Genomic DNA, 22,674 nt, shown 5'->3' on the forward strand with positions numbered 1-22,674 from the left:
GCCGCCCCCCCACTGCCCCCCCATCGCTACCTGCACCGCAAGGTACCCCCCTGCCGCCCCCCCACTGCCCCCCCATCGCTACCTGCACCGCAAGGTACCCCCCTGCCGCCCCCCCACTGCCCCCCCATCGCTACCTGCACCGCAAGGTACCCCCCTGCCGCCCCCCCACTGCCCCCCCCATCGCTACCTGCACCGCAAGGTACCCCCCTGCCGCCCCCCCCACTGCTCCTCCCAACGCTACCTGCACCGCAAGGTACCCCCCTGCGGCCCCCCCACTGCTCCTCCCATCGCCCCACTGCCTCCCCATCGCTACCTGCACCGCAAGGTACCCCCCTGCCGCCCCCCCACTGCTCCTCCCATCGCTACCTGCACCGCAAGGTGCCCCCCTGCCGCCCCCCCACTGCCCCCCCATCGCCCCACTGCCTCCCCATCGCTACCTGCACCGCAAGGTACCCCCCTGCCGCCCCCCCACTGCCCCCCCATCGCTACCTGCACCCCAAGGTACCTCCCTGCCGCCCCCCCACAGCTCCTCCCATCACTACCTGCACCGCAAGGTACCCCCCTGCCGCCCCCCCCACTGCCCCCCCATTGCCCCACTGCCTCCCCATCGCTACCTGCACCGCAAGGTACCCCCCTGCCGCCCCCCCACTGCTCCTCCCAACGCTACCTGCACCGCAAGGTACCCCCCTGCCGCCCCCCACTGCCCCCCCATCGCTACCTGCACCGCAAGGTACCCCCCTGCGGCCCCCCCACTGCTCCCCCATCGCTACCTGCACCCCAAGGTACCCCCCTGCCGCCCCCCCACTGCCCCCCCATCGCTACCTGCACCGCAAGGTACCCCCCCTTGCTGCGGCCCCCAGCAGCCCCCCAGGCATCCCCTTCCCCTCACCACTACAGGTAACCCCTGTACCCTCCCACCCCACCCCGCTCAGATGTCTCTATGCCCCCTGGCATGTCAATGTCTGGGGCATCAGCCCGCCACCCTCCCTCCCCCTACGTGGGGCAGGGATCCCAGACTTGCGGAGGGGAAGTCCCCGGCAGCAGGACCCTCTCGGGGGGCCTGCTCCAGCCAGCCCCACCTGAGGTCCCCCGGGGTCCCTCAGCCTCTGTCAGCCCCCCGTTAGGTGCGGTGAGTCTGGGCGTTCTCAGCCCCTCGATCTCCATCTCCCCTCGCCCCCAGGTGGCGCTGGTGAGCCAGAAGCCGGTGCTCTTCGCCCGCTCACTGCACGAGAACATCGCCTACGGGCTGGGGGGGCGCAGCCGGCAGGAGGTGATGGGGGCTGCCCGGCGCGCCAACGCCCACGGCTTCATCGCCCGGCTGAGCCACGGCTACGACACAGGTAATGAACCCCCCCCCCCCGGGAACCCCCAACCCCCCGGGGACTCCTATACCCCTCTCCCAGCACCCCCGGAGACTCCCAACCCCCCTGGGACCTCTATACCCCTCTCCCAGCACCCCAACGCCCACGGCTTCATCGCCCGGCTGAGCCACGGCTACGACACAGGTACTGAGCCCCTCCCCGGGAACCCCCAACCCCCCTGGGACTCCTATACCCCTCTCCCAGCACCCCCGGAGACTCCCAACCCCCCTAGGACCCCTATACCCCTCTCCCAGCACCCCAACCCCCATGGCTTCATCGCCCGGCTGAGCCACGGCTACGACACAGGTACTGAGCCCCCCCCCCGGGAACCCCCAACCCCCCTGGGACTCCTATACCCCTCTCCCAGCACCCCCGGAGACTCCCAACCCCCCTAGGACCCCTATACCCCTCTCCCAGCACCCCAACCCCCATGGCTTCATCGCCCGGCTGAGCCACGGCTACGACACAGGTACTGAGCCCTACCCTGCCCCTGGGACCCCAATATCCTCCAAGTACCCCCAACTGCCAGGAACCCCTATACCTCTCCCCCGGGGCCCCCACCCTCCACAGGACCCAAACTCCCCCACCTCCCACGGGTTCATCGCCAGCCTGAGCTGCAGCTGAGACACGGGGACAGCACCCCAATACCCTCTGGGACCCTCAAATCCTCCCCATGGCTACTATCTGGGTACTGACCTCTGGGGGGCCCCCCAGTACCTCCCCCATACACACAGAGACTGACACTAGATCTCATCCCTCCCTGCTCAGGCCCCCGACACCCCCACCTGCCTGGGACCCCGATACTCCCGCAGCCCCATGGCTACGACACAGGAACTGAACCCAGCCCCTCCCCGGTACCCCAACTCCCCCCTCCTCTTCCCCCCTGGCCACAGGCACCAGCCCTGATCCCACCCTGTGACTCCCTCCCAATAAACTCCCTGGGAACCCCAGAGCCCCTCCCCACAGGCCACGACCCAGCACCCAGCCCTGCCCCAGGGTGTGTGTTGGGGAGGGTGGAGCGGGGGGGTACCCACATACTGCATAGGGCACTGACCTCAGCTCTCCCCCCACAGATGTTGGGGAGATGGGGGGGCAGATCTCCGGGGGGCAGAGGCAGGGGGTAGCCATCGCCCGAGCCCTGCTCCGAGACCCCCGAGTACTGATCCTGGACGACGCCACCAGTGCCCTGGACACCGAGAGTCAGCTGCGGGTGAGTGATATGGGGGGCCACAGGTCGGGTGTGAGGGGCACCGGCAGGCCTGGGGGTGGGGGGAAGCCCAGGGCTGGGCTAGCAGGGGCTGCGGGTCGGGAGTGAGGGGCCCCCGGCAGAGCTTGGGGGAGCCCTGGGCTAGCAGGGGTTGTGGGTCGGGAGTGAGGGGCATTGACAGAGTCTCCATTGGCTGGGGCAGGGGTTGGGGGAAGGGGGTTCCCCACGCAGCCCCCCCACCCCCCCGTCAGGCTGTTTATTACCCCGGGCGTCTGTCACTGCAGGTGGAGAAGGAGATTTACGAGGGGCCCCGGGCCCGGCGCTCGGTGCTGCTCATCGCCCATCGCCTGAGCGCCGTGGAGCGAGCCGACCGCATCCTGGTGCTGGAGGACGGGGCGATCCGGGAGCAGGGCACCCACCGGGAGCTGCTGGCTCGTCGGGGCAGCTACTGGCGCCTGGTGCAGACACAGCTCAACGGGGAGCAGGGGGGCGGCTCCGAGAGTGGGCTGGGGGCCGGGGGGCCGTGAGGCTGGCACCGTGGGGCACCCTCCGGGGAGGGGGGGTTCTCAGCCCCCTCCTGCACACGTGGCTCCTCCCCAGGGTAGGGGGGAGTTCTCAGAGCCCCCCCATACGTGGCTCCTTTGCCCCGGGGAGCCGGCCCAGGACTCAGGACCTGAGGGTGCGCAGGGGGCTCCGACTCTGGACAGACCCCAGCTCCGAGACCTGTCCCGATGCAGAGAGACCGGGGCCCCTCGCCAGCTGGGGGCGCACAGGGGGGGCGAGCCGGGGCGGCTGGTGTTTGTCTGGCTTGTGTGTAATAAAGTGTCTGTTTTTCCATATTCCTGTGTGATCCTTGGTGTCTGCCCCCCAGCACACCCCAGGGCCCGGACTCACATCCGGGTGCCTGGAACCCCCTGGGGGCAGGATCCCCCTTGGAACGTGCCGCTGTGTTCCTGCCCCCTCTGTGCCCCTGGGGGGTCCTGCCTGGGGTGGGGGGACCCCAGGGTGCCAAGCAGCAGGTGCAAACTCCGCTGGGTCTGAGCTGGGCAACGCCCCAGGCTGGGAGCAGGGAGGGGCAGGGCTGGGGGCGGGGAGCTGCGAACGCCCCGGGGCAGTGCCGGAGGGGGGGAGGTGCTATTAGCCGAGAAATGCCCTTGTGGGGGGACCCGCGTCACCAGTTACCAGGCAGATCGGGCTGCAAAAGGTTAGAGCTGCCCCACCCCATCCCCCGCCCCCTCGCCTGCGCCCAGCGCCGGAGCAGCGCCCCTGGGGGCGGGTGGGGGCAGCGCAGGGAGGGTCACACGACACCCCCCCCCCCCCCCCAGCTGCTGCAGGGTGTCGCGCGGACCGGTCCGTGGCTGCTGGGAACCCCCTTCCCCCTCCGCCCCCCGGGGGGGATCCCTGCGCCCTTCAGTGCCACATTCCCCGCTGGCTGCCCAGGGCCCCGCGCCAAGGAGTTCCCCTGAGCAGCCTCTGGACTGCGCCCCCCCCCGGCGCCCCCTCCCCCAGGAGCCCCCCATGCGCCCCTGGACTCTGGACCGTGCTGGCCCCGCTGCGCCCTTCCAAGCCCAGATGTTCCCCTTCCCTGAGAGCCCCCACAGCCCCTGAACCCGCCAGCCCCCCTGCCCAGCGCTCCCCCCGTGCCCCAGGACACCCCCCTGCGTCCCAGGACACCCCCCTGCGCTCTCATCCCCTCCCCAGGGCTCCCCGTGCGACCCCCTCCCCAGGGCTCCCCGTGCGCCCCTCTCCAGCGCGCCCTTGGCCGGGCAGGGCGCGGACGGTCCCTCCCCAGCTGCCGCTTTCGGTTTCTCTTCCCCCGCCGCTCAGAGCCGGGCGGGAGGCGCAGCGAGGCGTATGGCGCTGGTCGAGGTGTGCGGGGCCCCCCGGGGGGGCTTGGACTGGGCGCCCCCCGGAGCCGCCGCTGCGCCCTGGGGACCCGATCACTACAGCTTCGGCCTGCGGGCGCCCGAGCTGGCCCTGCCCAGGGGGGAGCAGGTCAGTGCGGGGGGGTGGCGGGAGGAGCAGGGGGAGGGCAGCGCCATACGGGGGCAGTGCCCGGGGGGAGGGCGGGAGGAGCAGGGGGAGGGCAGCGCCATACGGGGGCAGCGCCCGGGGGGAGGGGGGGAGGAGCAGGGGAGGGCAGTGCCATACGGGGGGCAGTGCCCGCGGGGGGAGCTGGGGGTCAGTGCAGTAGGGTGTGGGGGTAGGGAGTGGGGGCAATGCCCTGGGCATGGGGGGGGGGCAGGATGGGGCCAATGCCATGGGGGGTGGAGCAGAGGAGGAAGTACCCTAGAGGTGTGGGGGGCGGGGAGGGGGTACTGCTCTGGGCCTGGGGGGCAGGGCTGGAGAGCCTCCCTCACCATCTCCCCCCCAGCCGGCCCAGTTCCTGCAGACGTACTCCGAGGAGGGCCGGGACCGGGTGCGGATCCAGCTGGCCCACGGCACCACGACCCTGGCCTTCAAATTCCAGCACGGGGTCGTCGTGGCCACCGACTCCCGGGCATCGGCTGGCAGCTACGTTGGTGAGACGCTTCCTTCCCCCTTGCGCCCGGCCCGCACGCGGAGCAGCTGGGCTGGCCGGGGCCCTGGGGCTGGGCCGTGGGGATGCTGGAGGGAGGGATAGCGGGAGAGGAAGCTGGTCTCAGGGGAAGACTCTCCTGCCACCCCAATATACCCCTCAACGGGTGGGCGCCCCACAGCCCCCCCCCCACCCGGGTCTCTGTCTTCTGGGGGTACTTGGTTTGTGACCCCAGTTCCTTCCATGCAGCCGACCTGGCCTACAACAAGGTGATCGAGATCAACCCCTACTTGCTGGGCACCATGTCGGGCAGCGCGGCCGACTGCCAGTACTGGGAGCGCCTCCTCGCCAAGCATTGCAGGTGCCCGCCCCGATGCCCCACGCCCCAGCTCTCGGGGAGGGCAGCTTGGGGATGCTGTGAAGTTTGGGTGGGGGAAAGGGGGTGCAGGGGGCGTTGGGTTTGGTGGTCAGTGGGAATGTTTTGGGGTGCAGGAGGATTGGGGTGGGGGGGCTGCTTGTGGGGTGCATTGGGGTGTGTGGGAAGGTGTGGAGGTGCAGAGGGCTATGGGTGTGTTATGGGGGTGCAGCAGGAATTTGGGGGTGCAGAGGGGCATGTTACAGGATGCAGGGAGTTGTTAGGGGGTGCAGGGGATTTGGGGGCACTGGGGGGGAGTCCTGGCTGCTCACCCCATCAGTCCCCCCCAGACTCTACGCCCTGCGGAACAAGGAGCGGATCAGCGTCTCGGCCGCCTCCAAGCTGCTGTCGAACATGATGTGCGAGTACCGGGGCATGGGGCTGTCCGTGGGCAGCATGATCTGCGGCTGGGACAAGAAGGTACCAGCCCTCGGCCCTGTCCTGTGACCTCCAGCCCCGTACCCCCGACCCCATCTCTGTACTCTCTGCAGGGATCCCTGCGGCCCCCATCCCCTGTAACTGCGTCTCTGAGTCCCCCATTCTGTACCTCTCGACCCTTCCAGTGCCTGAGCCCCCGGGCCAGTACCCCTTTCACTTTCTTTCTCTCCCTTTGCGGATTGTCTCTGCTCCTAATCTCCGGGACCCTCATTTAAACATCTCCCTGTCCCGCCTCGCAGGGCCCCGGCCTGTACTACGTGGATGATAAAGGGGCGCGTCTCTCCGGCCCCATGTTCTCCACGGGCAGCGGGAAGCCCTACGCCTACGGGGTGATGGACAGCGGGTACCGGCCCGACCTGAGCGTGGAGGAGGCCTACGACCTGGGGCGCCGGGCCATCTCCTACGCCACCCACCGCGATGCCTACTCGGGGGGCTTCGTCAACAGTAAGGGGAACAGCTGGGGGGGGGGGAGGCCCCTGGAGGTGAGTGCCTGGACACCTGGGTTCCATCCCCTCACTCCCCAAGGGTGCTGCAGGGCCCCCTAGGGGTGAGCACCTTGTGTTGCTGTCCTGGACGCCTGGGTCCCATTCCCTCTCTTGGTCTCTTCTCAACCCTGAGGCCTGGGAGCGTTGTGGAACCCCCTGGGGATGAAGGCCGTGTGGGAGACCCGAATCCCATTTTGTCTGGGTACCGTGAATCGCTCTCGCTGCCCCCCTGCTGGCTGCCCCTCACTCTCCTGTGTCCCACCCCAGTGTATCACATGAAGGAGGACGGCTGGATCCGGGTCGGACGGACGGACGTCAGCGACCTGCTGCACCAGTACGCGGAGGCCAAGCAGTGAGATGGGAATGGACCCAGAACCCCGCACTCAGGGACCAGCGAGACTCAGGGCCACAGGGACGGGGATCAGCGAATTGATAATGAGTTTCTGTGTGTGACAAATAAAAAGAGAAATTGAAGGAACTGCAGCTTCTGGTGTTGATTTCATTTGCCCTCCCTGCAGCTGGGGGTGGAGTGGAGTCATGCTGGGGGTCTGAAGGGCTGATTAGGGGAGCTGGTTCAGTGATGACCCTGAAATGATGTGAGGGTGCAATAGAAATTCATGGGGGTAATGCAGGTTTGGAAAGCAGGACACCCCCTCGTCTCCGCCAATACCTGGCAATGCTGACCTGCAGCCCTCTGCTATTCCACTTCCCTGCTGCCAAAATACAACAGAAAGATTCCTTGGAGCAGTCCGTCAAGTTGCAAAGCCAGGCGGTGATCGGGACGGGTGCAGGAAGCTGAGCAGCTGGGGCAGGAGCTGAGGCTGGTGTGTCTGGTACTTGGAGCTGAGCTGCCAAGGCTGGGGAATCGGGCTGCTGGATCTGGTGCCTGGGGCTGAGCCTAGCTAAGGGCTGGGACTGGGGCTGGCGGCTGGGTGCACAGAGCGGGGCGCTGCTGTCTCTGGCACCTGGGGCTGAGCTGACCCGGGGGTGCGGATGTGTCTGGGCGCATGGGACTGGGACAGGGGCAGGGATGGGGCTTTGCTGTATCCGGTGTATCTGGTACCTGGGGCGGGGCGTCTGGGTCCAGGGAGCTGAGCTGCAGGGACCGGGGATGGGGCAGGGGGCCGGGTCAGGTGCATGGGGCCGGGGAATGGGACTGGGACAGGTGCTCGGGCCAGGCGCTGCTGTATCTGGTACCTGGGGCGGGGCGGGGCTGAGCTGGGGGGGTCTCTGGGTGCAGGGAGCTGAGCTGGGGAGGGGGCCGGGCGCTGCTGTGTCTGGTACCTGGGGCGGGGCTGAGCTGGGGGGGGTGTCTCAGGGTGCAGGGAGCTGAGCTGGGGAGGGGGCCGGGCGCTGCTGTGTCTGGTACCTGGGGCGGGGCTGAGCTGGGGGGGGGTCTCTGGGTGCAGGGAGCTGAGTTGGGGAGGGGGCCGGGCGCTGCTGTGTCTGGTACCTGGGGCGGGGTGGGGCTGAGCTGGGGGGGGTCTCTGGGTGCAGGGAGCTGAGCTGGGGAGGGGGCCGGGCGCTGCTGTATCTGGTACCTGGGGCGGGCTGAGCTGTGGGGGGTCTCTGGGTGCAGGGAGCTGAGCTGGGGAGGGGGCCGGGCGCTGCTGTGTCTGGTACCTGGGGCGGGGCTGAGCTGGGGGGGGTCTCAGGGTGCAGGGAGCTGAGCTGGGGAGGGGGCCGGGCGCTGCTGTGTCTGGTACCTGGGGCGGGGCTGAGCTGGGGGGGGTCTCAGGGTGCAGGGAGCTGAGCTGGGGAGGGGGCTGGGCGCTGCTGTGTCTGGTACCTGGGGCGGGGCTGAGCTGGGGGAGGGGGTCTCAGGGTGCAGGGAGCTGAGCTGGGGAGGGGGCTGGGCGCTGCTGTGTCTGGTACCTGGGGCAGGGCTGAGCTGGGGGGGGGGTCTCTGGGTGCAGGGAGCTGAGCTGGGGAGGGGGCCGGCCGCTGCTGTATCTGGTACCTGGGGCGGGGCTGAGCTGGGGGGGGGTCTCAGGGTGCAGGGAGCTGAGCTGGGGAGGGGGCCGGGCGCTGCTGTATCTGGTACCTGGGGCGGGGCTGAGCTGGGGAGGGGGCCGGGCGCTGCTCTATCTGGTACCTGGGGCGGGACGGGGCTGAGCTGGGGGGGTCTCTGGGTGCAGGGAGCTGAGCTGGGGAGGGGGCCGGGCGCTGCTGTGTCTGGTACCTGGGGCGGGGCGGGGCTGAGCTGGGGGGGGGTCTCAGGGTGCAGGGAGCTGAGCTGGGGAGGGGGCCGGGCGCTGCTGTATCTGGTACCTGGGGCGGGACGGGGCTGAGCTGGGGGGGTCTCTGGGTGCAGGGAGCTGAGCTGGGGAGGGGGCCGGGCGCTGCTGTGTCTGGTACCTGGGGCGGGGCGGGGCTGAGCTGGGGGGGGGTCTCAGGGTGCAGGGAGCTGAGCTGGGGAGGGGGCCGGGCGCTGCTGTATCTGGTACCTGGGGCGGGACGGGGCTGAGCTGGGGGGGTCTCTGGGTGCAGGGAGCTGAGCTGTGGAGGGGGCCGGCCGCTGCTCTATCTGGTACCTGGGGCGGGGCTGAGCTGGGGGGGGGGTCTCTGGGTGCAGGGAGCTGAGCTGGGGAGGGGGCCGGGCGCTGCTGTGTCTGGTACCTGGGGCGGGGCTGAGCTGGGGGGGGGGTCTTTGGGTGCAGGGAGCTGAGCTGGGGAGGGGGCCGGGCGCTGCTGTGTCTGGTACCTGGGGCGGGGCTGAGCTGGGGGGGTCTCTGGGTGCAGGGAGCTGAGCTGGGGAGGGGGCCGGGCGCTGCTGTATCTGGTACCTGGGGCGGGGCTGAGCTGGGGGGGGTCTCTGGGTGCAGGGAGCTGAGTTGGGGAGGGGGCCGGGCGCTGCTGTATCTGGTACCTGGGGCGGGGCTGAGCTGGGGGGGGGTCTCAGGGTGCAGGGAGCTGAGCTGGGGAGGGGGCCGGGCGCTGCTGTATCTGGTACCTGGGGCGGGGCTGAGCTGGGGGGGGGGTCTCTGGGTGCAGGGAGCTGAGCTGGGGAGGGGGCCGGGCGCTGCTGTGTCTGGTACCTGGGCGGGGCTGAGCTGGGGGAGGGGGTCTCAGGGTGCAGGGAGCTGAGCTGGGGAGGGGGCTGGGCGCTGCTGTGTCTGGTACCTGGGGCAGGGCTGAGCTGGGGGGGGGGTCTCTGGGTGCAGGGAGCTGAGCTGGGGAGGGGGCCGGGCGCTGCTGTGTCTGGTACCTGGGGCGGGGCGGGGCTGAGCTGGGGGGGGGTCTCAGGGTGCAGGGAGCTGAGCTGGGGAGGGGGCCGGGCGCTGCTGTGTCTGGTACCTGGGGCGGGGCTGAGCTGGGGGGGGTCTCAGGGTGCAGGGAGCTGAGCTGGGGATGGGGCCGGGCGCTGCTGTATCTGGTACCTGGGGCGGGGCTGAGCTGGGGGGGTCTCTGGGTGCAGGGAGCTGAGCTGTGGAGGGGGCCGGCCGCTGCTGTATCTGGTACCTGGGGCGGGGCTGAGCTGGGGGGGGGGGTCTCTGGGTGCAGGGAGCTGAGCTGGGGAGGGGGCCGGGCGCTGCTGTGTCTGGTACCTGGGGCGGGGCTGAGCTGGGGGGGGTCTCAGGGTGCAGGGAGCTGAGCTGGGGATGGGGCCGGGCGCTGCTGTATCTGGTACCTGGGGCGGGGCTGAGCTGGGGGGGTCTCTGGGTGCAGGGAGCTGAGCTGGGGAGGGGGCCGGCCGCTGCTCTGTCTGGGGTCTCCGGCTCGCGGAGCAGCCCAGAGGCGGCGGCCGGTGCAGCCCGGGCTCCCCCTGGCGGCCGCAGCCGGCAGCAGCAGCGGGCGGGGCCCGGGAATCCCCCGAAAGCGAAACCGGGCGGGCTCGCGCGGGGTCCGGGTGCTGCGGACCCGGGAGAAGGAGCCGGAGCCGGAGCCGGAGCCGGAGGTACCGGCCGGGGGAGCAGGCAGGGGGTGCCGGGGGCTGATGCATTGCCCGGGGGGCAGGAGCTCGGGGGCAGGGTCGGGCCGGCAGCAGCGGCGGGGTTTGGGGGGGTTGATTTCGGGGGGGCGTTTACTGGGTTTCATTCCAAGTTCCCCTGGATTCCCTCCCCAGGCGGCGCGTCCCGCCCAGCGCCCCCAGTTTGTTACTGGTGCAGGCGGGGACGGGCCCCCAGCCTGACTGGTGCGTACTGGGCTGCCGAAGGGTTGGAGATTAGGGGGCAGGTTGGGGTGGGGGCGGATGGGGGCAGCGGGTGAGGGCTGGGGCTGTGAATACAGGGCTGGGTGTCACGCAGCATTTGTGGGGTGTGGGTTAGGGGCTGCAGTGTGGGGAGCCCTGGGGTGGATCGGGGGGTGGATTGGGATGCAGAGAGTAGGGCAGATAGGGATGGGGATTAGTTGGGGGCAAGCTGGAAATTGGGGGGCTGAGGACATGGGCGTCCATCAGTGCATGAACCCCTCGATTAACTGCTCCCCTCTGCTCTCTCTCCGCAGGCCCTGCCACTGCCATGCCACTGCCCCTCACCCTGCGTCTGGGCTGTCCCCTGCTGCTCTGCGACCTGGCCCTGCTGGCCCTGCTGGGCTGGGGCGCCCCCTCACTGGCCCCCCTGGGGCTGCCGGCCACCTGGCTGGAGGCTGCTGTCCGTTTCCTGGGGCTCTGGGGGGCCTGGGGGCTGCTGGCCCCAGATCGGCCCCGCCTGTCTCCCCCCAGGGCCCTGGCTGCCCTGTGCCTGCTGCCCCCCTTGTACCTCACCCTGCGGAGCTGCCTGCCCCTGCCCAACGTGCCCCCCGCCCTGCTGGCCGGCGCCCCCTGGGCCTGGCTGCTGCTGAGCTATGGGGCAGTGGGGCTGGCCCAACTCACCTGGGGGGCCCTGGGACAGGCAGACAGGGAAGGGGAACCTAGTGCTGAAGACATGGAGGAAAGAAGAAAATCTAGGGCCACCCTGCGCCGGTTGGTGGGGATGTCTTGGCCCGACGTGACCTATATCTCGGGAGCCTTCGTCTTCCTCATTGGGGCCGTGATTGGTGAGTGCTGGAAGCTGTGAACTGTCAAAGGGAGGTGGGGGGAATGAGCTGCTCACCTGGGACCAAGAAACCCAGTGGGGTCATGGCTGATCGGGGAAGGATGCCCTTGTGGGTAAAGCACAAGACTGGGCACCAGGACTCCTGGGTTCTGTTGCCAGCTGCCTTACGTCAGTTTAATTTGTGTCAGTAAATTGCGAGACCCAAGCTAAACAGGCATAACCAGTTTTAAAGTGAAACAAGGGGTTGTACTGGGTTAACTACATGGGTTTTTACACCAAATTAAATTGTTCTGATGCAAATTCTGTGTGTAGACAAGGACAGTTGTGCTTTAAAATCGTGTGGCCTTGGAGGATGATGGCACTGGTGGAGATGTCCCTGCTTGCTCCCCCCCCCCCGGTAAGCAGGTGCCAAGGCCAGGGCACTCCGAGCACACACAAGATCGGATTCTGAACTGCACAAGCTGCAGAGACTGAGCAGCGGCTGCTTTTGGCTTCTCAAGTGGGTGGAGGCTATGTGCGGGCGGAGCTTAGAAGAGTCCTGTAATCTTTTCCCGCCTCCAGCTCTATACGTTTTCTAACACAGTGTGTTTGCGCCGATGGCTTTGGGCTGGAAATAAGGTGCAGACTTTTAACAGAGGGTAATTAACCATCAGAACAATTTACCCAGGGGCTAGGAAGGCTGAGTGCTCAGGGCGTAGAGCCTTTCCCCGGGAGCCCTTAAACCCACCAGCGGGTTGGGAGCAGGCCACACTGAGACACAGGGCAATGGGAATCCGGCGTTGCCGAAGCACGTGGCGGCATGGGGACTTCGCCCCTGGGCCGTGGTGGGTCTGGGAGTCACCCCCTCTCCCCCCCCCCCGACTCCGTCATAGGCGAGACATTCATCCCCTACTTCATGGGCTGTGTCGTCGACATCCTGGGCCGCGCCTACGACCCCGACGCCTTCACCACCGCCATCGGCCTCATGTGCCTGGCCTCCTTCGGCAGGTGAGCCACCGCTGGACCCTCCATTCCAAGCGAAACACGAGGGAGGCTGGGGCCAGGGGGTGTAACCTGTGCTAGCCAGTGTGGCCCCTCCAGTGGCTACACTATGGGGAGAGGTTTCTAAGGCTGCTGCGGCCCTGACTGAAGGAGCCGGTGGCTTTTAGCTCAGGCAGTAGAGACGCATGCCTTTAAATCCAGGTGTCCCGGGTCCAATCCACTGATGACAACTCGTCCAGGGGCATCGTTACACTGCATGGGCTGCCCAGATCCCTCCTCCTGCCCTGGTATGGCCCAGACCATCCGGGCTGGGCTCCCCCTGGGGATGGCTGGAGTCACAGCAATGGGATCGTCCTCCACAGGTGTTCATCTCCGTTTCTCTCTCCTGCAGCTCTCTGTCGGCCGGCTGCCGTGGGGGGCTCTTCACGTTCACTATAGCCCGTCTCAACATCCGTCTCCGCCAGCTCCTCTTCTCCTCACTGGTGCGCCAGGACCTGGCCTTCTTCGAGATGACTAAAACAGGTGTGATGGGCCGTGGCCACAACCCCCCAGGTGCCCTCCAGCCTCCCGTTGCTCAGCTGGAGGATGGCTGGTCCCACAAGCTGATTGTTTTTGCCTTTAACTCAGGTGTCACTGGCCCCCACACCACATCTTCGTCCAGATGGTGTCTGAATTGGCACCAGATCTATGGTGTATTGGGTCTGGGTTGGGAAGGTTTCTTTACAAGATTTAGAAAAATAAAATCAATTTCTTTAAAGCTCACGCCCCCCTCCCTGATCCAGGGATAGAACCCAGGAGTCCTGGCTCCCAGTCCTCCCACTAAATTCCAGTCCCCTCCTAGAGCCAGGGAGAGAATTCAGGAGTCCTGACTCTCCCTTTCTGGAAGCTGTCACTGAATTCCAGCCTCTAATGGCATCTTCACAAAGTTTTCTCCCTAGAATTATTATTATTTCCTGCTTGCAGGGGACCTGTCGTCCCGTCTCTCCACGGACACCACCAAGATGAGCCGCGCCTTCTCCCTCAACGCCAACGTGTTCCTGCGCAGCCTGGTGAAGGCCCTGGGCATCTACTACTTCATGTTCAGCCTCTCCTGGCATCTCACCCTGCTCACGCTCTTTGAGACCCCCATCACCATCGTGGCCCAGAAAATCCACGACAGCTACTACCAGGTATGGTGCAGCGTACCAGGTACTGCACAGCCTCTGGGCATGCCCAGCCCCCACGGGCCTGAGCGTCCCACTCTCTCCCTCCCAGGCTCTGCTGAAGGATGTCCAGGACTCCCTGGCGCGCTCCGGCGAGGTCGTGCGCGAGGTGGTCTCCTCCATCGAGACCGTGCGCAGCTTTGCGGCTGAGGACGAAGAGTCGCGGCGCTACGATGCTGCCCTGATGGAGACCCACCAGCTGGCGTCTCGCCGGGACCAAGTGCGGGCCCTGTACCTGCTCTTCCAGAGGGTGAGGCTGGGGTGGGACCTGGGAACTGTCTTTGTGCACAGATGTATTCATAAAACATGCAAGAACCAGGGAGCCACCGATGCCTCTTGTGTGTCACCAGAGCTTTGGGGGCCTGCTCTGCTCCAGCGATGGGGAGGACGGGGAAATGTGCACACACTGATCGCAGGAAACGGGTTACAGTGGGTGTACCAGGCCAACGCAGCATCTTGTGTCTGCCGTCGCTGGCCCTCCATCTTCTCCTTCCGGATTTGCTACATCTCCATGTAGCCTTGTGGGGCAGGAACTGTGCCTCCTTATGTCTGTAAATTCCCCAACACACTTGTAGGTGATATAAAATAAGAAATAGCTACAGTATGGTCATGAAAGCAGGTGGCTTCCCCACACTGCCCAAACACAGACACACAGGTGGGTAGGGTCTAAATTTACCCTCCCCCACACACATCCCTGCAGTTTGCCTTAATGTAATTACAGAGTAAACTACAGTGCAAAACTTGGCTTGGCTGCCCCTGGCTCCATCTGCCTTAGAGGCATCTCCAACATTTTATATCCTGGGATGGAGGAAATAGGACCCACCTGGTCTGGCTGCCAGTGTGAATCATCAAAAGAGCTCTGCATCTTTATGTTGGTTCCTAGAAGTGGCAAGCTATCACAGATCCCTACTAATACTCCCTGGGAGGCGGGGTCAGAGGAATATTCCTTAGTGATCATAAATTATTTCAGCTGTATTTCAGCCTTTTTAGGGCAGGGATTCTGTGTTTGTACAGCATCTGGCATAACGTGCTCAGCTGTTCCCTAGGCACTGCCACAATAAACATGGTTATTTATAATAATAATTAATAATAAATCCAGTGATCAGACTAACCCTGTTAATAGGAACAAAATAGGGCGGAGCAGCTAATCCCTTGTGAACCCTTCTCAAATCATTGTCCATTTCATTCTTTAGTCCAGTGGGGTGGACTCTGCTGGTGCCTCCAGAAGCTGAGAATCCCCAACACGGAGAAGGAACAATGCTATTTGCCTTCTCTAGCACCTCCTTCCTTCTGGGGATCCCCACATCCAGCATACAGCAGACCCTTAGCAAGGCTGTTGCTGCTTTCCTCTCCCTAACCCTCTGGCTCATTCTCTCCCCCAGCTGCTGCAGCTGGCCATGCAAGTGCTGATGCTGTACTGCGGGCACCAGGAGATCCGCGCTGGGCTCCTGACCAAGGGCAGCCTGGTCTCCTTCATCCTCTACCAGGGGGACGCGGGGAGATACGTTAAGGTGAGGAGCCCCTTAAACCAGCATTGTCCTTCAGGCCCCACATGGCCAGCTAGGCAGCCAGCTCTGTCTTGGCCAGGGGGTGAAATAATCCATTTCTCCTCTGCACGTAATATTGTGAAGTCAGAATCCAGGTTAAAAAGAGTTTCCAATGCCTTCCATCCCCCTGCCAGCAGGATGGGGCCCGAGTCCAGTCCCCCTGCAGTGAGGGGACCAGCAAATCCTATTCCAAGGCAAGGGGATCGGGCAAGTTTAGAAACACTCATTCCTGGAATCCAGGGGCAGGGTTCTTGCCAGTGCAGGGGGTTAATACACTGTCGTCTTCACTCAAGAGTTTGGAGCTCCAGTCTGCCTTAGCAGATGAGCTGAGTGTGTGGAGTCTCAGCCTGCTCCCTTATAGACGTTTGTCTAAACTCATCAGTCATTGGGAAGTGGCTTTCTAATGGGGGAATGGGCTTGTGGTTAAGGGGGTGGACAGGGACTCAAGAGCCCTGGGTTCAGTTCCCAGCTTTGCCACTGACTCCGTGTGACCTTGGGTGAGTCACTTTGTGCCTCAGGTCTCCTCTCTGTAACAGGGGTAATAATCTGTCCTTTAGATTGTAAATTCTTTGGGACTGGGACTGTCTCACTGCATGTCTGGGCAGCACCTGGCACAACCATAGGTGCCGACTTCTGCTGGCGCTGGTGGGTGCTCAACCCCCCTCTGCCCCCGGCTCCGCCCCGACTCCACCCATGCCCCGCCCCCATTCCAACCCCTTCCCCAAAGTCCCAGCCCCAACTCCGCCCCCTCCCTGCCCCTATTCCGACTCCTTCCCCAAATCCCCGCCCCTGCCCCGCCTCTTCCCTGCCTCCTCCCCTGAGCGTGCCATGTTCCCGGTCCTCCCCACTTCCTCCCGGAGCTTGCTACAGCTGTTTGGTGGTGGCAAGCGGTGGGAGGTAGGTGGAGGAGCTGGGACATGGGGAGGAGATAGAGAAGGAGGTGAGGTGAGCTGGGGTCGGGGGGCGGGGCGGGGAGCTGCTGGTGGATGCAGAGCACCCACTAATTTTTCCCTGTGGGTGCTCCAGCCCCGGAGCACCCACGGAGTCGGCGCCTAGGGGCGCAACAGGGGCCCTGATCTCAGTCAGGGTCTTGGCAGCGCCCGGCTCCCAACGGGGGCTGCAATCTCTATTGGGGCCTCTAGGTGAAGCCATAATACAGATAAATAATAATGTGCGTAAATTCCTCCCTATGTGGACTCTGAGGATTTGCTGGCCACGAGCAGCAGAGAGGCCATGGCCGGGGTTGGTTTCCTAGACAGGGAATGCCAATGGCTGGGACTCCGCAGTGATTTATTTGTAGGGCCCTACCAAATTCACAGTCCATTTTGGTCAATTTCACGGTCATGGAATTTTAAAAATAATAAATTTCATGATTTCTGCTATTTAAATGTGAAATTTCAGTTTTGTAATTGTAGGGGTCCTGACCCAAAAGAGGTTTTTGTGGGGGGCTAACAAATTTATATGCTGGTGAAATCTGTATAGTACAGGGTAAAAGTACACAAAACACCAGATTTCATGGGGGAGACCAGATTTCATGATCCATGACGCATTTTTCACGGCTGTGAACTTGGTAGGGCCTACTTATTTGGAAGCGTGTACCTGGGACTCTTTCTCTGTGTATCCTCTAGACCCTGGTTTACATATACGGGGATCTGATGAGCAGTGTGGGAGCAGCAGAGAAGGTCTTCAAGTACCTGGACCGGGAGCCGGCCGTGGCGACAGATGGGACATTGGCACCAGATTCACTCCATGGACATGTCTCCTTCAGAAACGTCTCCTTCTCCTACCCCTCCCGCCCGGGTGTGCAGGTCTTAAAGGTACAGTACGGCAGACTTGACTCTATCAAACCACTCAAGGGAGTGGACAGTACAAAGGACTGATTCCTAAGAAACAAAGATATTTTTGTTATTGTGATACTGATTTTTTTAGAAGATTCTGAATCAAATAATATCCCAACATGAACTCTTTAGTTAAGCTGAAGTTAACATTGCAGGCACATAGCAGGGGACTAAGGGCATATTGTCTTTTAAGAACTTTAAAGTCAAAAAACCCAAACATCGGAAGTGCAGAGTTAAGCTTACAATACCCAAATAACCTTAACTCTGCCCCTGTGGGGATACCAGTCGATGTAAGTCAACTTACATCAACCTAATTATGTCAGTGTCCAAACTTACCTGCCTAGGTAAGTGCCCTACTACACCGATGACATAACTCCACCTCCACATGTTGGTATAGTTAAGGCAACGCAGAGTCTGTGTAGAACCTGTGTTATTTACATTGTCTGTTGGTGCTGGAGCCGTGAAATTGACAAGAAAGGCTGGTAGGTTCCCTGCTGAGAACCCTGTGCCCAACTCACAGCAGGGGCTGTCACCCCAGCTGGGGAGCGGGGACCTGAGAGCCCAGGTGGCAGCTGGGCTCCCAGTGGGGAGCTCCACCAGGAGCCGAGAGCCCAGGCTCTCGGCCTCCCACACTGCCCCTCTTAAATTGATGCAAGTGCTCCTGGGGAGGATGCACACCACTGGCAGAAGGAGGGTAGTGTGGGCATGAAAAACCACAGTAATTACTGTGGTGGCTGTATGTCGACAAGCCCGTTGGAACAAAGCATAGGAGAGAGAGGGATTTTAAAACAACCAGCAGCCTACATCCATATTTAGTCTCCTCTAATCTGAGCTTCCTCTGAATTACAGGAACCGAAAGGAAGGAATTTACATTATTCTAGGAAGCCAAAGTACTCCTGTGACCTAGCCTGGTCTCCTTTCGTTTCCCAGAGAGGTCACGACTTGCTAAGCCTGGCTCTTCCGCCGCTGGGCCCATGGGCCCGTGTGGCGAGTGAGGGGCCAGTTCTGATGGGTGTAGCGCAGTTTCTGGTGGCACCATTTTGTTTCTACCACTGATGGGACAGAGTGAAAAATTGTCTCACCACTTCGGTTCCAATCCCACAATGAGCTCCTGGCAGGCAAACCCCTGCTCCCCAGTGGAGCCCCATTGACTTTACAGCTGCTGTTTGGAAGTCAGCTCAGGTTTGCGGGGGGGCAGGGCTGGCTGTGTGTCTCTCTCTGTCTCAGCGTCATGAGGTCCTGCTGTCACAATTCCAGGCCGTGTCCTTGGAGCTGCGCCCCGGGGAGGTGACGGCGCTGGTGGGGCTGAACGGCAGCGGGAAGAGCACGTGCGTGGGGCTGCTGCAGCGGTTCTACGAGCCCCAGGCCGGGGAGATCCTGCTGGACGGGGCGCCCCTCCGGGAGTACGAGCACCGGTACCTGCACCGCCAGGTGAGGGCAGCAGGAGGGAGGGGTGGAGGGTCGGGGACAGCATGGGGAAAGGCAGGACATGGAGCACGAAGGGATTGAACAGATGCCTTTTCCATTCCTGGCCCCCCGAACATGTCCACTGTGAGGTGACGGGTGTAATAAGATGGGCAGGTGGCATCACATCACACAGACCCCCCCCCCCCCCCCCCCCCCCGGGTGTTACTTCCCAGCTCACCACCCACCAGAGGCTCAGCACTGCCCGGCAGAATTAGACCCTCCCCTTTCTGGAGGGTACTCCGGCGTTTATGATGCTGAGCTCACTGGGGAGGGTGTGTCCAAGATCCAGTGGCTGGGAGCTGAAGCGAGACAAATTCAGGGTATGTAGACACTTAAAACACTCCACGTGAGGGAGAATCCACCAGACCCCGACTGACGCAGTTCATCCCACCTAATTTTCTAGTGTAGACCAGGCCTGAGTCTGGAAATAAGGTGCATGTTTAACAGCGTAATTAACCCCTAGAAGAATTTACCAAGGGGTGTGGTGGATTCTCCAGCAGGTGGAGACTCAAGATGTGATGTCTCTTTCTGCAAGATCCTCTCGTGGTCCCTGGTGCTATTCCCCGCCCTGGGCTAGGCAGGAGCTCAGGCTAGGTGATCAGAACGGTCCCTTGTGGCCTTACCCTCCAGGGCTCTGTGAATCGTGTTCCTTTCCCATCTCTGTTAACGCCGCCCTGACTCTCTTTCCCCACTTTCATGCACAGATCGCGCTGGTGGGGCAGGAGCCCATCCTGTTTGCCGGCTCCATCTGGGAGAACATCGCCTACGGTCTGGGAGGCTGTGGGGAGGCAGAGGTGGCTGCCGCAGCCTGCACAGCCAACGCATCCGAGTTCATTGCTTTGACAGACAGAGGCTTTGAGACGGGTAACGTCCCCCCACGCGTCGTTCACACACATTGTTATCTAGAGATGTATTCTGTGGGGTCCTAGGCACCTGCACTGCAAACCTGCTATTCAAAGGGACTTTTTACAGACAGATCCTCCCCAGGGCCAGGATTCTCAGGAGGGCTCAGCACGTCAGGTGCCGGTTGGGTGCTGAGCTCTTGAAAATCTGGCCCTTAGTCATGAACGGTGCATTCCCTTTCCTTGTGTTCAGTACAGTGAGTCCCCACCCTCACCTTCCCTGCTGACAAACCCCCTGGGCCTGACCCTCAGCTAAGATGAGGCACTTCCACACACTGGCCATGTAAAGGGGCGCAAAACCAACCTCCTGAAAATGTGGAGCTGGGTGTGACCAGGCCACCCTGCACTGTGGCTATTCCCTGCCCCTCAGGGCCCATAGGGGGGTGGATCAGGGTGTGTGATCTGTCCCTGCTCCAGGGGTAGGAATGGAGTTAAGACTTGGGGCCAGGGTTCCCAAATATTTAGAGTTACCATATTTTAAGTTCCCAAATAGCGGACACTGCTAGGGGGTGGGGGAGGACCTGAAGGGAGTACAATTGCGGGGAGCTGGAGAGGTGTGTGTGTACTGAGACGGATACCTGGGGGGGTACGGGAGTGGGTACCTGTGGCCTCACTCTAGAGATGGGGGCAGTGTCGTTCCCTGTCGTGGTGGCAGAGTGACTGGCACAGGCCCGGGATTCAATATTTCCCTGTCTTGGGGCAGGGAGCCAGGGCCTGGCCCTGTCACCCTCCCAGCCGGGCTCTGAGATCCTGCGGTGGGGCAGGTAGCCTGGCCAAGAGATGCTTGGTGGCTCCGCTTACCAGGCAGGGCGGGCAGGATCCAGCAGCTGCGGCCGCAGTAGCGGAGGGACCAATCGGGATGCGGAGACTGCTCTTTCTGAGCCGCAGCATCCGCGCCGCTTGAAAAATCCCAGAGCTGCAGAATCAGAAAACGTTTTGCGTTTGCGGGAATTCCCATGAGCGGGATGTGTTCTCTGCTCACCCCCTGCAGACGTGGGGGAGAAGGGCGGGCAGCTCTCTGCAGGGCAACGGCAGCGGATCGCCATCGCCCGGGCGCTGATCCGCCAGCCGGCCGTGCTGATCCTGGACGAAGCCACCAGCGCCCTGGATGTCGACAGTGAATTTGCGGTGAGTGGCGATCACAGCGACAGCTTTGCTCAGACAGGGACTCGCCTTCCTTCCAGCCACCAGCACAGCTGCACCGATGCAGCCGCTAGCTGAACAAGCAAAGATGCCATTTGCACTGGTAGAGTTTCGCTGCCTGTCTGCACGCAGGGTCCCAGGTTTTGAGCTAACAAGCGAGTTCTAAAATTGCTCAGCATAATGACAATTAAGCAATCCGTAGGAAGAAAAAAAATCAAAATAGAAATTTATATTTAGAAACTGGAAAAACAGCCATAGAGGTCAGAGCTGAGTTTCTTTTTCTTGGGATGAAATTTTCAAAACTGTCTAAAGACGAGATTGTCAAAGGTATTTAGGTACCTGAAGCTGCAGAGAGGTGCCTTCGGAGGGTTTCAGAAGTGCCATCTCTGGGACCCTCCTGCCCTGCAGGTCTCAGAGCCTGGGCTCCGTCTTGAGCCTGAATGTCGACATTGTCATTTTATAGGCCTGTAGCCTAAGCCTTGCGAGCCCAAGTCAGCTGCCCCAGAATGCTGTGGGTCTTTTATTGCAATGCAGACATGCCCAAAGTCACTTCTGAACAAAGGACTTCGGTTCCTAAGTCTCTTGGGGCTTTTAAAAAACAATGTCACCCTGTGTGCAGTATAAATTATTTATTATGAATATTCCTTGCTGTTTCTGGGTATCGGGGAAGCAGGACTTGCTTGTTTTGATCTATATTGAGCCCAGGAGTGGATCTTTGCAATGGGACACTGGTTATTTTGTCCTCTGTCTCCCCTAGATCCGGCAGTCGGTGCTGAGCCGGGGGCCCCGGACGGTGCTGGTGATCGCCCACCGCATGCAGACGGTGGAGAACGCCGACAGGATCGTGGTGCTGGAGGGCGGGGCCGTGGCCGAGGAGGGGACGCACGCCGAGCTGATGGGGCGCGAGGGGCCCTACTACAGACTGGTGCAGAGAGACCTGGCTGAGTAGCCCACTGCCCCGGGGAATAGCTAGAACTGTAATAGCATTAGCACTAGGGCTGATCTGGAAATGTGTTTTGTTCCTGCGGGGGAAAAAAATCATTTGAACTTCAACATTTTTCAGGTTTCCATCAAAAGTCAATTTCCCCCCTTGTTCTTGTGTCTTCCGTTTTCCAAAAATTTTTTATCAAAAAAGGCCATTTGCCACAGAGATTTCCATTTTGATTAAAAAGAGGAGGCCCCGAGGCTGACCCAGCACACGCTGGAGGGATTTTCTCTCCCGGCTGGCCTGGGAACACTGAGGGGAATCCCCCAGGGGGAACCTGGAACCTGTTGCGGAGGAAAGGGAGGTCTGGTCCCTCCCTCCTCTCCATGCTGCTGCCGTCACCCTCACCAGGAGAAGCAGCATAGAGAAAAAAGAAGAAGATTAAAGTAATTTTTTTTGTCCAAAAACGTTTGGAATAAAGAATTTCAACAAGCCCCAATTATCATTTATCCTGGAGAAAATGAATCATCTACAGCGCCAAAGAGGCTGGAGTTTCTCCTCTCCATTTTATAGACCATGTCTGAAATATTGTTTGGGACTGAGATTTTCAAAGTAGTGCAAGGGATTTAGTTGCGCCTCTTCTATTAAAACTCATGGCCGATGTGGGGCTAAATCCTTTGCTCTGTTTTGAACGTCTCAACCTTGCTTCCGAGCTATGTTGGTTTAATCGGGGTACACAACGTCGACAGGTTCTAGAGCAGCGCAGGATCTGAAAGACGGGAGCAGAGAGCTGCTTGTTTGTGAACAGTACCACATATCTCCTGCACTAGCCACCCTGACTTGGCCTTGTGGGGAGATGCCACCCTGTTAGATGACAGTTGGAGTGTTTTATTCCAATCTGAGTTTTAAAAATGTCCAGTTTGAAAATCAAGCTTTTGTAAAAAAATAAAATATTAAAACAATTTTTATAAAGTGCATGAAAGGGCCTTTGATACTTGATTTTCAATACTTGCCGCTGAAAGCCTGGGCTGTCACATGCGGGTAATTCATAAAGTGGTGTATAACAAAAGCCAAAAGTGATTATGAGCTTACAAATGGACCGTAACAGACCACGAATCCCAGTGATGATTGAACCTGGTACAGAGACAGCTGGTACCTGCTGATGGGGGGGGGGGGGGGACCCATTTAAAGGTTTGACACCCCCCCCCCCACAAGAGCTTGAGTCACGACCCTCCCAAGCACACACACCCCTTACCCTCAGCGGCTCTC

The 22,674-nt window shown here is 62.0% G+C and overlaps 2 protein-coding genes across 2 annotated transcripts in view; both read left to right on the forward strand.

Annotated features, from left to right (window-relative positions):
- Positions 1-22,387, forward strand: part of LOC125621390 (ATP-dependent translocase ABCB1-like) — a 29,028-nt gene extending 6,641 nt beyond the window's left edge. Inside the window, exons 9-24 of the mRNA XM_075119127.1 lie at positions 1,181-1,340; positions 2,435-2,571; positions 2,853-3,091; positions 3,440-3,468; positions 10,098-10,322; positions 10,871-11,401; positions 12,273-12,387; positions 12,773-12,903; positions 13,345-13,550; positions 13,636-13,833; positions 14,966-15,094; positions 16,759-16,947; positions 18,226-18,399; positions 19,140-19,299; positions 20,329-20,465; positions 21,238-22,387. Coding sequence (XP_074975228.1) covers positions 1,181-1,340; positions 2,435-2,571; positions 2,853-3,091; positions 3,440-3,468; positions 10,098-10,322; positions 10,871-11,401; positions 12,273-12,387; positions 12,773-12,903; positions 13,345-13,550; positions 13,636-13,833; positions 14,966-15,094; positions 16,759-16,947; positions 18,226-18,399; positions 19,140-19,299; positions 20,329-20,465; positions 21,238-21,429 — 2,952 coding nt within the window. The 3' untranslated portion in view covers positions 21,430-22,387. The remainder of the gene's footprint in view (positions 1-1,180; positions 1,341-2,434; positions 2,572-2,852; positions 3,092-3,439; positions 3,469-10,097; positions 10,323-10,870; positions 11,402-12,272; positions 12,388-12,772; positions 12,904-13,344; positions 13,551-13,635; positions 13,834-14,965; positions 15,095-16,758; positions 16,948-18,225; positions 18,400-19,139; positions 19,300-20,328; positions 20,466-21,237) is intronic.
- On the forward strand, positions 4,238-6,902 carry PSMB8 (proteasome 20S subunit beta 8). The gene is made up of 6 exons (XM_048817678.2): positions 4,238-4,563; positions 4,943-5,090; positions 5,336-5,447; positions 5,792-5,921; positions 6,179-6,383; positions 6,692-6,902. The coding sequence occupies exons 1-6, from the start codon at positions 4,423-4,425 to the stop codon at positions 6,778-6,780; spliced, it is 825 nt and encodes a 274-aa protein (XP_048673635.2). The 5' UTR covers positions 4,238-4,422; the 3' UTR covers positions 6,781-6,902.
- Positions 22,388-22,674: the final 287 nt, after the last annotated feature.

This window comes from Caretta caretta, chromosome 14 (assembly GCF_965140235.1).
Source record: "Caretta caretta isolate rCarCar2 chromosome 14, rCarCar1.hap1, whole genome shotgun sequence".
In the NCBI taxonomy this organism is placed as follows: domain Eukaryota; kingdom Metazoa; phylum Chordata; order Testudines; family Cheloniidae; genus Caretta; species Caretta caretta.